Source organism: Mus caroli, chromosome 11 (assembly GCF_900094665.2).
Source record: "Mus caroli chromosome 11, CAROLI_EIJ_v1.1, whole genome shotgun sequence".
NCBI classification, from domain to species: domain Eukaryota; kingdom Metazoa; phylum Chordata; class Mammalia; order Rodentia; family Muridae; genus Mus; species Mus caroli.
Genome location: NC_034580.1, coordinates 29,866,284 through 29,881,808, shown reverse-complemented (window position 1 = coordinate 29,881,808; position 15,525 = coordinate 29,866,284). Strand labels below are relative to the sequence as shown.

Below are 15,525 nucleotides of genomic sequence, written 5' to 3'. Positions count from 1 at the left end.
TCTCAACTGCAGGCTTTACTCAGGCTAGGCTTCTTTGCCCTGGGTTTGGGGAAATCCTCTGACGTTAAAGCCTCGTAATGACCTTTCCTCTCAGCTTCTTTTTCTGCTTTAATCGAAAGGAGCCATGCCTGGCTGCACACTGTGCCACTTGAGTTTCTGTGACCCTGGGACCCCTCTGCCCCATGTTCAGCCTAACAGTGGGGGAAACCAGATGGGCTCCTGGGCTGTAGAGCACAAGGGAAAAAGAAGGGCCACTACTGATGGCACATCCGTGGTGTCAGCTTTGAGGGTGGCAGTGCTGCGATTTGGCCCTAACTCCATGGGGACTCTGCAGTCCTAAGTACTGTTCTCTCTTCTTCGCCTCTGTGACTGATCCCAGTGCTCTGGAGCACACACTGAGCTCGGGTCAACAGGCTGCTTGCTGTGGTTCATTTTGAGAGAACAGCATGGTGGCAGTAGTTAATGCTCTGTGACGTGTGTCACGGGCCATTCGGTGACCTGGCAGCTTGCTAAATAATGGCTCTTTTATGAGAAAGAAAAAGAAAGAGGTAAGGAGGGAGGGAGCAAGGGAGGAAAGGAGGGAAGCAGGCAGAGAAGGAGGGAGGATATAAATGTGTACACACCCGTGGAGGTCTGGGAGCTACCTTGGATGCTGGTGCCTGCTCTCTACCTTGCTTGACATGGATCTCTTTGTCATTTTTTCCTATTGCTTACTAACTGCGCTGTCACCTTCTGGGATTCTCCTGTTTTGTCCTCCCATCTTCCCATAGGATCACTTGTGCTATGTGTTCCTGGGTTCTGTGGAGTCAAACTCAGGTTCTCGTGCTTCAGCAAGAAATCCCATATCATGATTCCTTTCTTCTTAAAAATGTCTCCCTGGCACAAATACTATGATTACCTTAAGTTGTAGGAGAGGGGAGGGCGTTAAGCCTCCGCTCCCCCAGAGGAGAGACCGACTCGCTCACCATCGCACATCAATGTAATAAGGTTCCATTTACAACTTCAGGCAGTCTGCCTCCAGCATCGGGTGCTCTTGGGTGCTTTGTCCTTGCTATGGGGGAGGGAGGCCAATTTTACCTGGTCCTGTATCGAGTGCACAAAGACATAATTTCACATGTCTTCTCAAGAGCTGGGTTTGATCAGCCTTTTGTGAGACACATGACCACGTCAAATAACTGGTGACTGAAAGGGCCAGGCAAAGCGCTTTCCTCATTGAACAGACACTGCCTGGGTTTCTAATCTGGACTTCACTCAGTGTTCCCAAAATGATGAGTACAGATGCAGCTTTCTGCCCTTGTGGAGCTCAGCAGGTGTCTATGAGCAAAGGCACTTCAAAGTTGGGTGAAAGGTAGGGGGAGGTGGAAGAGAATATGGATGTGGTTAGCTGGGGTAGAGGGTAAGGTGCCGGAGAGCCTCTGTCTTCCTGTGTCTGAGCTAAGATGGAAGGTATATGGACAGGAGGGCTCAGGTGATGAAGCAGAAGACCTGGGAAGCAGGCAGGGAAAGCATCCTCAAGTCTGGCTTTGGAGCAACAGAAGCACGGCAAGCCCATGGCACTGGAACCAAGCTAGTGTGGCTGAACTGCAGGCAGAAGGGAATGCCCTGCAATGAGGCAGAGGCGTCAGGAGCTGAGCTCCATCCATCTGAAAGAGCTGCATTAAGTCCCACTACCGCTAACCAAGCTTTTCTACAGCTCCTTAGCAGAGAGATTTGCTTTTCTTGTTTCAGAGAGCCATTGTTAGAAACATTTTATCCAGTCCCTGGGAGCGTGGCTCGAGATGCAGATTTAATTCTGAATGTGCCTGCACACACACCACTATCATTTCTTCTTCAATCAAGGTTGTGTCACGCAGAGGCGCGATGCAGGTGGAAGGCCTCTCAAACACTGAAGCACTTAACGCACACCATCACTCTCAGCCTTCATAAACAGGGTTTGCTTGGGATGATCCACGCTCATCCCTCCGCAAGCTAACCTATACATAATGATCAGAGCTGCCTGGATCCTGGTGAACAACTATAAAAAGTTAACTACCATGTTGGCTTTCCTTCTCCTTTCAACTCAGGAGCAGGGCCATCATGGTATTGTTTCATGTGCCTTTGTCCCTCTTCTTTTGCAGGCCAGAACAAAATCTGCTTCATCCCGGGCATGGTGGGACCTATATTAGAGATGACACTTATCCCTGAGGCTGAGCTCAGGAAAGCCACCATCCCAATCTTCTTCGACATGATGCTGTGTGAATATCAAAGGACTGGGGCTTTCAAAAAGGTAAAAGAATGACACTGGAAATTCATGCCAGCATTCCTAGTCCCCAGCCCATTTCTCCCATAATGACAACCTCGTTCCATCTGCCTGTGCTTCACTGAGAGGCTTCTGCGGGATAGGGACATTATTCGTGTACCCAGAATGAGCTGGCAGATCACATTTGGTCGGTATTCTATCACAGTTCCTGCCTGAGGCCAATATGAAAATGCACTTTCTTGCTATGTTCTTATTTCCATCCCATTCTCAAGCTACGGGAACCTTACTTCTAGACCCAGTGACTGCCCCTGCCATCTCTTGCTTGCTCCCAATGTTGTTCAGCATTCCATCTTCCTGAATGACTTTGAAAATCTGCATTATCTAGAGGGGGAACAAAAAGCCCTATTAGCCAAGTGTCACATTCAAGCTGAACTTGAAAGTGGACAGCATATGGAGTTAAAGACCTTTCAGCCAAGAGTCACGTGTGCATGCCAGGAACCCAAGGCTTGAGTACATCATTCAGAATCTGTGTAAAATGCAATAATTCTCCCTCAAATGTCTTCATTAAAAGTCAGGTCTCATAATGAATGGGAGGAGGGCCATTATCAAGGCCACATCGTTCTAGAAGTTGGGCCTGGGTAGAAAGTTGTGGGGAATTGCAGGCTGGTCTCCAGTTGAGCTGAGGTCTGAACCCCGAAGGGTGATAATTCACCTACATGACACAGTAAGCATTCCTTCGTGCTCCTGGAACTCTGGCTCCTACCTAAGTTACCGCCTCCCACAGCCCCCACAAAAGAAGCATGGCTAGAAGTCATGTAGGCAATGGCCCAAGCTTCTGACCTTCAGGCTAAACTCCTCCCCAGTTACCTAGCAACAGTAAAGACCATAAAAGGGGCTGTTCAGCCCCTGCTTGCTCTCTTACCTCTCACTTCTCTCACTCCTCTCTCCTCCTTCCTTTCTCTTTATCTTCTCCTCTCCTCTCCTCTCTCCCTCCTACTCTCTTTCTCTCTAGCCTTTCCTCACCCCCACTCTCCTACCTTCTCTCTTTCCCCCTGCCTTTCTATAATAAAGCTCTAAAACACATCAAGGCCCACTGTGCTAGGAGGATGGGACAGGCTTTCTCCTAATGAGCCGTTTCTAATCTTCTGTTAGAAGGCTTTCCTGTGCTCCAGTCAAGATTCACTGTGCTCACTCTCATCAGTGCTTGGAACCTCTTCCCTTATCCCTCTCTCCCATAACCCTGGTGGCTTTAGCAAGGTAGCTCTGGGAATCCTAGGTAGGGCTGCCCCTTGGCCACCCCTGAAGAGTGGATCAGAGGCTTGAATACCCACCCAGGGATAGTGGAAGGTGTATGGCAGCTCTCCCACGCCTGACAGACCAGAGAATAGGTAAAACTCTGGTGAGTTGTGAGCTTTCTCTTTCCCCTCTTCCCCTGGGCCCCCCTTTTAGTTCCCAAAAGAGTGTCCATTCCCACAGCAAATGCATGCACTAATTACTCATGTGGTTGTTTAGGAAGGTTGGTTTTGAAGTCATAGTGAGGTTACCTGAGTAATCAGTATTACATTCTGATTACTTCCCATGTGCCCCACATCTAATCGGAACTCTGACTTCTTCACCTGCACCCAGTGTTTCTGCTTCAAACCCCATCTTGACACCAAATGATCTTCCTTGAAAGACTTCTGTATGAGACAGACTCTCAGCTCCCCTTCTCCGGGGTCCTTAGATGAACCATAGTTCCATGACTCTTCCCTGGCTCGTTGATTCTTAGGTTCTTGCCCATCAGAGACCATGCCTGCCAGCTGTTGTTTCAGGACCATTCTCTCCATGTCAACCACCACTCTGAATAGCTATTGAGCTTGTCAATCATTCCCTCTATTCTGTTCTCCACTGTACCCACTCTCCAGCCATCCCTGAATGACTTTCTCCTACAGAGTGTTCTTTATATTTCTTCTGCCTGTTCCTTCTTTATCATTTGAAACTGGTCCTGTGAGGCACATCCCAAGTGCTGGGTCCTTTAAGAGATCTTTGCTTCCCTGCTTGTCAACTTGTGTATGTGGGTATTGACCATGCTGCCCCACCTGTAGTCATTTCTGTGCAACTATTGGGCTCATTCTCAACCTCACCTAATCAGAATGGCATTGGCGATGGTGACAGACACTAACTGGTGCCCACGGTCTGTCAGATGTGCTTTGTACATTCCTTAGTTTTGGTTCATGTCGTCTCTCTTATTATCTTTGACATTGGTGACAGCAATGACCAACTTGCAGAAATTTGAGAAGTGAAATTTTTTACTGGTGGTTGGTGTCTCAATTGGATGTGTCCAGGTCTTTGGTGTTTTAATCAAAGAACTGAAGTAAAGCCACACAGACATGACCAAGGAGCAGAGAAACAATTCCAACGCAAATGGGTAATATAGGTCAGATACACTGTCAAGAATGATAGTAGGCCACAGGAGTGAAAGAGTACCAGGGCATAGCTTATATTTGGGGCTCTCCCTCATAGAAAGGAGGGGCTGATTACTAAGGGATATAATTTGGGTGCTTCTCTGCTTTGATGGACAGATTATAGTTATCTTTTTCTATTCTGCATGTCCCTGCCCATGAATCATATGGTTTTAATCATATTCATGTCTCATTATGCATAGATGTAAGATGATAAATAGGAATTTTTCCCAAATAGATCACTTGTAGAACAGTTTGTCTTACTCTATATGCAGCCCAAACCATTGTAGCCTGGATGAAGTCACTACCTTCTATACTAAGATATGGCTGCAGAGAATATATTTGAATAGAAACTATCTACAAAAGGGGAGTCTTTGATGGTTGTTGGGGGCACAGAAACACAACATTTTTCAGAGTTGGGTGTATGTTACCTTAGTGCAGGTAGGAGTTTTAGATTGTGTGTGTGTGTGTGTGTGTGTGTGTGTGTGTGTGTGTGTATAAAGTACATGCAAACCTATGCTTACTGCTCTAAAATGCACACATCTAGACTGTGGCAAGGCAGGGCTTATAATACACAGGTTAGCATTATCCCAAAACTGGTGCTCTAACTACTGTATTTTCTAGTAAACACCTGCTGAAGGAATGAAAGCCTTCTTGGGCAGTGCTTTCTCATGGAGCACCAATCCAACAATATCCTCCAAGGAAGAATGTTTCCAGTGAAAGGCCTTGGGCCACCACATCACATTGTATCCCTTCTTGAAGATTCCTGGTGTACACTAACCAGGAGCTGACATATTGTATGACCAAAGACCTATTTGATTTCTTAAGTTTATTCTTCAAGACATATGTATTGTACCCATTGTTCTTCCAAATCCAACTTTGAAAAGAGCAGTTCTATAAGGAATAGGGGCCAGTTTGTTGTTCTGGTTCCTTTATAGAAACTCTGCATGCCTTGCCCCTCCCCCCCCCAGCCCCTAGGGATGCTGGTAGCTCCCAGTTCCCAGAAAGACTCCCTTTGCAGTTAGCCAGAGTAGTACAGATGGAGAAAGGAACGCTACTTGATCCCTTGGACTGGAGTAACCAGGAAGTGATGCTTGCCCAGAATGAGTATCTGAAGACAATTTAAGATGAGCTGCCATTTAAGGGAAAATGAAGCATGAGCGCCCTAAGGTACATGGTATTAGATGAAAAGCCATCCTGCCACCCGTCAGACCAGCGCTTCCCATCATCTGACACCTTAGAAGAGGTCCTGAACATAGGCATGCAGAAGCAGCACACTAAACAGGATCTGGTGACTGTCTGATTGAGACCTCATTTTAAGCAGGGCTCCCAATTGCTTCTTTCTGATGCTCCCTTATCAAAAGAGACAGGAAAATCAGGCTGACTAATGGGGCAGATGCCCTTGTGAAAACTATCTGGAATGTTTGAGGTGGGCTCGGCTGGGAAAGGAGTTGGCTTAGGTACATGGCTTTGGGCTTACAGCAAGTGAGGGTGGAAACCATCCTATTCAAACTAGGCAGGCAAGGCCCCAATGAATACTCAAACAGCCATGATTACTCAGCAGAGCCAGATTGGAGTATAGAATGCCCAGAGACCTCCTGTGCAAACCAGCCTAAGTACATTATTCCCAAACAATCTGAGAGAAGAAGACCTTGTGCCCTATTAGAGAACCCAGATTTCCCAGAGGGGCTAGGAGTGTTGAGAGGAAAAGGAGACTGGGCCTTTGTTCTCATTTATACCTGCCTTTCTGGCCTAGAACTAATTCTAATGGCCTAGAACTAACTTCTTTGGGCTCGTTGTTGCTTAATTGCCTGGAGAAATCCTAGATAGCTCAGGCCTCAGGCTCTGGGAAAGGCTATGCTGTCTCCTGGGTTTGTCTGCAGAGACCAAGATTGACTCAAAGGTATTATAATCAGCTGGAGTAAGGAGGAGTAAGTAAGTAAGGAGGGTGTTAGACTCTAAGCAGCCCAGTCTGCTGGGGGATGGGGGATGGAGGAGAAGAAACCCCAGGAGAACTCTCTCACTCTCTCTCTCTCTCTCTCTCTCTCTCTCTCTCTCTCTCTCTCTCTCGGCCAGATTGTCCTGTTTCCCCCTTTAGCCCAAGTCCTAAATGCCACAGGCAAATGACAGATACAATTAGTGTCCTCTTCATGAGGGCAGTCTTCCCTCCCAGACCCTTTCAGCACTCTGTCACTGCTTAGGATGGGATGCCCCACCTTCACCCCATATATGCACAATGAGTCTTTTGGTGAAGAGGACATGTGACTAAGAGTGGCCTAGGATTGTCCACAACATGGCTGCCTTCTCCTGTAGGAGGAAAACTCACTGTGTCCTGCCAGGGAAGTACAGCCGTAACACTCCTCCAGTAGGGTGACTTGGTTGTAAGCCTGTCTCTACACTATGCCAGGCATGCCTTCAGGCCAGAGCTGGTGCCTCAGTCCAGAACTCCCAGCAGTCTGTAAGCACTAGACACTAAACTTGGATGTCAAGTCCTCCCCATCCAGTCCTCCAACCGACCACTTTTCATAAAAAAAAAAAAAATACTCAGCATAAGGAAGGGCATTCCAGGGAATTTTTAAGGATCATTTTGTTGTGGCAATGTAGTCAAAGGCAAGAAAGCAAGGAGGCTCCAAGGAGACCGGTTAGAAGTTAGGGAAAGCCAATTGCTGCTTAAGTGATCCCCTGTGGTAGAAAGGCTAGTTACTTTTCAGGTTACTTCTCTGTGGAAGAAGAAAACCAAAGCTTCCTGAAAGACAGTTATAGGAGTTGAGGCCCTGGGATAGAAACTGTGCAATGGCCATCTAAGGTAAAGAGTACAGAATGGGACTGTGTCCCAGTAGGCCTCAGTAGTCCCAGTAGTCCAGTAGACTATAGATTCCAGATAGAATCAAACTGGAAGGAGAATGTAGCCCTCAGTAACAGTATCTCGCATCATGCTTGTACACAATAGGAGCTCAATCATTGCTGAGTTAATTAAGAGATCAAAAGGTCAGCTCAGCAGATTCTATTGAGACCGAATCTTGGCAAGGTAGGCGTGGCGATCCCAGTGGTCTAGACCTTGAGTGTGAGAGATCAACACATCCATGTGTTCTGAACACCTCTATGCTTTGCAGCCTGAGACATCTACTGAGTGTGGGTCTCTCCAGTTCTGTCTCCTCGTTGGTAGGGTGAATATTATACCATCGCAAGTTACTAACTGGAACTCTTGGGAGAATGCATGGTCTCAGTTAGAGACCAGATCAAGAAAAGGCTACACTGGTTCTCACAGGCCTCTCTTGTCACATGACATCATTACCTCCAATTTCCTGCCAATCGTGCCTCTACCCACCGACCATCATTTTGTTAACAAAGGAGTCCAAAGGTGGTTGGACAGCTTCATCTTTGGTATCCCTCCCTCATCCAGATGTGTAATACCCTGTCCCCATTAAACTCAGTGCCCAAAATAGAAGGAAGCTCTTGTGGTTCCTCTATTTTCCACTTTAGCAGGGCAAAGCCCCCATCAGAAAACATTCTATTGAGTAAGATAATAAATAGCTGGGATGCCATTTAGCTGCTAGGAGAGGCAGCAGAAGTGTGGAGGAGAGCCTGGCAAGCTAGAAAAGAAGGTCCTTTCTGGAAGTTTAGGGTTCATACCCTTGGTTTGAATTAGTTCTCAAGATTCATATGAGAACTAAAATCTAACTTTTGCCAAAATAATGTTTTCCCCAACATCTCTGTCAGGGGAGCAAATGACAAAGGGAAATAGAGGTGAGGTTGGGGCTGAAGAAGGAATTAATTAGGAGGAGACAGACTGCAGCCTAAGCACTGCACAGTGACGGTGTTCAGAGTGAGACCTGTCAGAATGACATGGTGGTGTTTGTGTGAGAAGGGTTGTAGCCCCGGGTCTAACCTAGCTCAAGTTCAACTAGCCTTTAAAACCTAAGACAAAGGCCCTTGGCTTCAGTGTCCTCATTTATAACGTGGAGACACCATCCATCTTCCATGGCTGCCATAAATAAGGGTTACATGAGATTATGATGTCAGTGGTGAGACAGGGACATACCAATGTTCATGGTAGTCACTGTGAACACTGACAGAATCCACTGTACCCTAAGCACCAGGCTTGACCTCACACACACAATTTCCCACTAACTCCTTAGACTGCCACTGTGAAGTAGGTACTGTTTCAAACCTGCATTGAAGGGACAAAAGAGAGTGACGTCAAAAAGATTAGCTAATTTATCCATAGCCTTGTGGCCAGGAAAAAAATGTGAAAGCATGACTTGAGCAAATCAAAGCCTGTGGGCACAGGCAACTCTGAGCATGTCACGGGATGTGTCTATCAGAGACCTTAACTCTCCTACCCACCCCGGAAAACTCAGGAGCTCTGTGCCATCTCTGGCTCTGCCCCCTCCCTGGTACCCTGCAATTTGCCTCCCGACAGGCTCTTTTGTGACCCCGAGACAAGTGCTTATTTACCCTATTCACTGCTCTGCTCCTAAGAACAGTTCATCTCACCAGGAGGAACGGTGCCAGCGTTTCCCAGAGAACCACTCAGACCACCACAACAGCAGAATGCTATGTTTCTTGCCCAAAGCTGCTTTCCAGTAGCATTCAGCAACAATAACGGCAACATTGCTGATGGTAATGGTGGGGTTCATTCAGTGCACACGAACTTATATGAGGCTCTACTCCTTATGGCAGTGCGGTGTCATGGATGCTTTGTAATACTGTTTGCATTGACAAGGGACTGACAAACTACATCTGCCCTGACACCTGTTTTGTAAATAGAGCTTTCTGGTGGCTGTCATGCTAGTGTTTCTGTGCTGTCTGCAGCTGTTTTGCACAACAAAGCTGAGAAGTTCTGACAGAGACCATCTTGCCTGTGGGGCTTAACTTTACCCACTGGCCCATTGCAGAGGATCTTTGTCATCTCATGATGTAGCTTAGTTAACTGAGGCTTAGAAAGACCTTTTAGTTCTTCATCAGTATGTTAGGGGAATGCGGGGAGGATCCAACACCTATGTATTTGCTATCATTGCACCACCACAGCCAAAGTGCCTGATAGAAACAACTTAAGACTGGGAAAATTTATTCTGGCTTATGGTTTTAGGTTTCTGTCCACCATTGGAGGTCAAGCATGGCAGCTCAGTTAAAGGTGGCTGGTGTTTGACAGATGTTGTTTACCTCACAGTAGGCCAGGAAGAAGAGCAGGACAGGAACCAAGGCCTGTGCCACTCTCGGATGCTCATACCTAATGCCTGCTTTACCAGCTATGCCCACCTCTGGAAGGATCCACAGCCTCTCAAACAGCACCACCCACTGGGAGCCAAGCATTCAACACCCAACCCTGAGTGGGATTCCAGGTTCAAACCCAATGGCTCAGACACGGAGCCTGTTTTTATATGTATTATCTTTGGGCTTATTTCTTTATGCTCTTAATATAGAGGATATCTCTAAGTATCACAGATACCAGCTCCTGACATTTTAAAAATAATAATACAGAGGAGATGCCTACAAGATGCATCTTATAAGGGACATGCTTCATTTACAGACTGGCAGCCCATTTCCCCTCCAGACAACCCCACTGTGCATCCCTGTCCCTTCTTTCTTTCTTTCCTTTATAACCAGGGGGATGGGAAGGCTTTAGGTAAGGTTAAATTCAGAGACTGGCTGGCTGGCTTACTTTTTCCTTTCTTCCCCTCCCTTCCCCTCCCTTCTCCTCCTTCCCCTCCTTCCCTCCGTTCCTCCATCCCTCCCTCCAAGTCCCTGCTCCAGCTGTACAGCATCCTTACCACCATAGCCTTGTTCCCACCATCTCCCCATGGGGATTACCCTTCCCTTTGTATTTATCACAGCCCTGCCCATGGCTCCAGGCTCCCTTTACAGAATCTCTTCACCAAACTCTGGCAACTTACAGAAAACTCCTTAGTGCTTGTGCTAGATCAACATGAACTCTCTGGTTCTTTCTGTTGACTTTGAGCACCCTGGATGTGAGGGGATGGTCGCATCGCACGAGTGGAAGGCCGATATTGCATCTGTGTCCTGTTTTTCTGTCACCTCAAGATTTTGACTGAATGGACTCCATCCTTTATGCATAGGAAAGAGCTGCCAATGCCTTCCAACATTCATCTGAGGTCTGAAACAGCCCCTGCTTCATCTGTAATAATAACTGGCGGTTCCTGGGGGCTGTGCCAGACCAGGGATGGCTGCTCATCAAGCATTATTGCATTCAAAGGTGACTCTTGCCCTCAGGCCTCCTGGGATATTATGAAGACTGAGTGTAAGGAGGCTGCATTAGAAGCCAAGTAGCCCCCCCCCCCCATGCCTTCTTAGATCTCAGGGGCCTTTGCCGTGTTCCCCTTCCTCTCTACAAGGACTGGTTTTGTTCATAGCAATAAATGACACAGATGGACTTCATGTATGCACCAAGACAATGAAAAGTGTTCTGAGTCACAGCCTTGTACAGAGACACAGTGGGATGCTTCCAGACAGTATATTGAATAAGCCATGATTTCCCCTGGGCAAAATGCTTCTTGACATTGGGCACTAGAGAGAAAACATTCTCTGATTTCAATGCAGTGGATTTGGAAATATCACAGAAGGAAAGTTGATTTCTGATTATTAATCTTATCTCTGACTTCTGCTATTGTTACTGGTATAGTCCCTGAGAATATGAGATCTGCTCTTTGCTTTATTTCTTATTTATATTTTCCAGCACACACACACACACACACACACACACACACACACACACACACACTGCTGCAGGTAACAAAACATCAATTCAAATGGACACAACACTGGTTGATTTTGTGTGTGTGTGTGTGTGTGTGTGTGTGTGTGTGTGTGTGTGTGTGTGTNTGTGTGTGTGTGTGTGTGTGTGTGTGTGTGTGTGTGTGTGTGTGTGTGTTTAAACATAGTCATACATATCAACTCATGGAGATGAGAAGGCTTCCAGGAACTCAGAGTGACATCAGGTCTTTGCACACCCCCTCCTCTCTACTTCCCTTCATGGAGTATGATTCCAAGCAGACATTCACTGGGGTTACCATTAGCAGCCTCAGGCTTGTGACAGTCCCTTTCCAAACTGAGTAGCATGACACTTGTTGCAAAGAGTTCCAACAAAGTCTCAGGTTAGACTCTCTGGATCAGCCTGGGTCTTTATGATTCTTGGGTCATGAGTGTTAGAATACACTGATTAGGAGCTAGGCCTGTGTCAGGTGTGCACATTTGTTCCGAGAATGCTTGAGCCCCATGGACTGAGATCAGGTCTGGTATGATCACCAGACTATGGGGAAAGGAATAGAGGACTAAAATAATAGCTGTCTGAGCGAATGCACCAGTGATACAGGGCTCTAGCACATGCCTGGGATTCCCTTCCCCCTTTATCTTCCTGTAAAACCTCTAATTAACCTTGGATAGCAAGCTCAAATGAAGAGTATCTGAGACGTTCTCGCTCTCCCTCCTCTCTCCCTCTTAGGCCCCCATCCTCCAGCCCTCATCCCAGCTCCCTCCTCCCTACCCTCTGGAGAGGAATTAAGTCCTGTTCAACTTTCAATTCACAGGCCCAGGCACTGGGAATGGGAGAAAATAGTTGCTCCCTGATGCTCTGATACCACTAATGAATTGACTGGCGCAGCACGTGGTCCTCTAATGTTGTTTTTGTTGATTTTCAACCACTTTTCCAGTTTGAAAATGAAATCATCCTGAAGCTGGACCATGAGGTGGAAGGAGGCCGGGGGGATGAGCAGTACATGCAATTGCTGGAGTCCATGTAAGTGCAGGCTGGAGGACCAGAACGCCTGCGAAGGGACAGCCACGGGTGGAGGAGAAGGGACAGCCACGGGTGGAAGGCTCTCACAGCAGGGTATGGGGTTGCTGGTACTCCTGGGAAACTTTTGCAGGAAGCTCTTGGTACTGAAGGAACTTTTGGGGAAGGAAAGTTGACATTTCTCAGGAAGTACCTGTGCTTTGCTGTTGATGGGGTGGACTGCATAAAAGGAAACGTTGTGTTGGAAAGAGAAAAGAGCTTGGTAGTGTGAAAACCGCCTCTTTAGATCTGAAGCGTTGAGTCATTACTGCCATCTTCCTCTTTGGTTTTTGACAGATTTGACTGTGAGCAGCTCACATTGTGTGTCTCTCTGGTCAGGTTTACTGTCTTGGGTCATGTTTCACTGGGTGGCTTCCTAAGCTCAGGGAGGTAAGCACATTGACAGAGCATGCAGAGAAGAGCTTCCTTGAAGGAGGTATAAGACCTTCAGTGTGCCCTGCAAGACTTCAGTGCCCAAATCTGGAGCAGACAGTGCAGAGGAAACAGCACTCAGCATGACTGAACTTGAAGTCAAGAAATTTTTGTTTTGTTTTCTCAAATGTTAAGATAATTTCATATACGGTGCTGTCTACCCAGCATGCACTGCTCTGGTGTGTTTATTGAACTGAGTGACTACATAACAATTAAAATTAGAATATTTTCATTACCCTATCAAAGGAGCCCTGTACTCCTCAGGCATGCCTTCCCTATACACGTAGGCATGCATGTAGCAATACACTCCCCATAGCCTAGTGTAGCCATGATGGCTTTCTCACTCACGATTTATCTGTTACAAACATTTCATAGACTATGGCACTTTGTGACTGTTCACTCATTTTTTTCTCTTAATAACCAGAAGGTGGTTGTTTAGCCTGTATCTACTTTGTTGGCTCTTAGATTGACTCTGTGAGTATAGTAATAGTACCTTAGTATAGAATTGCATGGCTATAAGGTAACATCCGGATAAAGACAGCTAGCTTCTTGAGGGGACAGTAGGCACACAAGGGTACAGCTCCACACTTTTCTCCATTGGCCAAGCAGGAGGTCACCAATGTCCCTTCTTCTTGTATCACCTGTTAACATCCATCCTAGCAATTATAGCCACCTTGGCAAAAACATGCGGAAGACCCTTTTGTTCTGATCTCCATTTCCACGTGGCTGAGGATGTTGAACACTTTTCTGGGGCTTATCATCTACTTGCATCTTTTGGGAGGGGGGTACACCGATTGAATCCTGGCTCCCTCACTTTGCAGCTGTATGACTCTAGGCAAATGGCATGACCCCTCTGGCCTCAGTATCCCCATTTCTAAAGTGGGAATAACAGGCTCCCGTGGTTATTTTGAAGCTGGAGTAATTAGGAAGCACCTGGCACACAGCAAGTACGGGTTTAATGACTGCTTCGGTCCCTCGGCCTGGCTCCCAGTTCCTGTCATTGGCTGCCTCCTAATTGCCCTGCTTGAGAGGCCTTCTCCGGAGGCTTGGGAAAATGGTCAGGCATCCCGATTTCCTGTCCGGGCTCTGATGTGGCTCTGGTTTTTGGACTCTTTCCTCAGTCCTCTCTGAATATTTGCCTTTCATGGCAAAGGCAAATAAAAGGCTTTGCCATGGCCCCCTGTTATGGTCCCTATCCTGTATCCCAACATAGCCAGAGCTCAGCAGTAACAGTGGAGACCCTGAAAGCATCTTCTCATCTCAGCTAGCCCTGGCTCTGCCTGATGCTGGACACAGGTTTCCCATACACCCATACTGCAAACAGAGCCATCGGAGAAGGGTTGGTGGGTTCACTGGAGAATCTCTCTCCCCCCAGGGCCAGAAGTCGGCACTTGTCTCGAAGCTCTGAAAGGGAGATTCTAAATATTGTTGAGAAGCTGAACCCTGTTTGCTCTGGCAATTTCCATTTCTCTAAGCGGATGAAGCCCTGTGGCAGGCTTCAGACTACCAGCAGGGTTCACAAAAGCCTTCCTGAGCGATTCTTTATCAAAGGAGTCCTTAGCGGTCAGGGAAATTAAAGGCAGCTCATTATTTTCCTCCCAAGATGGAGGTGTGAATGATTTTTTACACAAAATGAACTAGGCCAAAGGCAGGAGTTGGGGCCTGCTCAGAATGGCCACGGGCCCTGGGCCCTACTCTTTCTTCTGACCTCCCTGAGCCTCAGTTTCCTTACATGCAAAATAGTCCACCCCTTACACGTTGTCGGGGCTAAGTGGGAAGGTCTGCAGGGTGCTTCTAGTGATTGCTTTTCTTCTTCACTTCTTTTAGTTTTATTTCATTAGCATAGTTGCTGATGCCTCGTATATAGTACAGGTGTCTTAGCTTCTATTTTTATTATCAACCAAGTGGAATATAAGGTGGTCATTGGGAGCTCTGGGGCTACTGCCTTTCTCCAGTTGGGTCACCTCAGTTCCCGTGGCACATCCTTCTAGTCCCTGATGCAGGGCCTGAGCTGGATCTAGACAGATCCAGTCTTCTGGTTCTGCTTAAAAGTTGGACAGTGCTTTTGTGACTGAACCAGGGCTTCCCTTCCTGTGCCAGCCACAGTTTTGAACCAGGAACAAGGTTTAGACATGGAATGCAGGTGAGTTTTAGTCTTCATGTGCCTTTGTGCATAGAGTACACTGCAGACTTACAGAGTCCTGCAGTCCTCCCTACCCTCAGAAAGCTCTTCCCTCACTGGATGGAATAGTAAGACTCCATCTAGAGGCCTCCTATACCAAGTAATTCGCAGGGTGGCTCCACGGCTTTGGTCCCCAAGGCCTTGGCTTGCAAAGGATGATGTCAGCACGCTTCACCCAGCATCATCCACGTGAATCCACCATTCCCACAGCTTTCTTCTTGTCACTTAGACTCCGCTGTGGAATTCAAGGGAGAGGGTTGTGTGACCTTGACAGGATAGCCATCAGAACCTAGGCCCAAAGGCTTCACATTTTGCTTATGGTGTGGGAGTTAACCTAGTCGCCTTAAGGAATTACAGGGGTCCAGACAGGATAAACGGTGAAACAGGCTTAGCATGGTAGCAGGAGAGCAGGCAGTTCTCAGTGTAGGTCTGCACACCC

At 47.2% G+C, this 15,525-nt stretch overlaps 1 protein-coding gene across 1 annotated transcript in view; it reads left to right on the top strand.

The window, feature by feature from the left end:
• Dock2 (dedicator of cytokinesis 2) overlaps positions 1-15,525 on the top strand; it is a 558,039-nt gene that overhangs the window by 499,482 nt on the left and 43,032 nt on the right. Inside the window, exons 33-34 of the mRNA XM_021175778.2 lie at positions 2,118-2,266; positions 12,351-12,436. Of these exons, the coding sequence (XP_021031437.1) occupies positions 2,118-2,266; positions 12,351-12,436 (235 nt within the window). The remainder of the gene's footprint in view (positions 1-2,117; positions 2,267-12,350; positions 12,437-15,525) is intronic.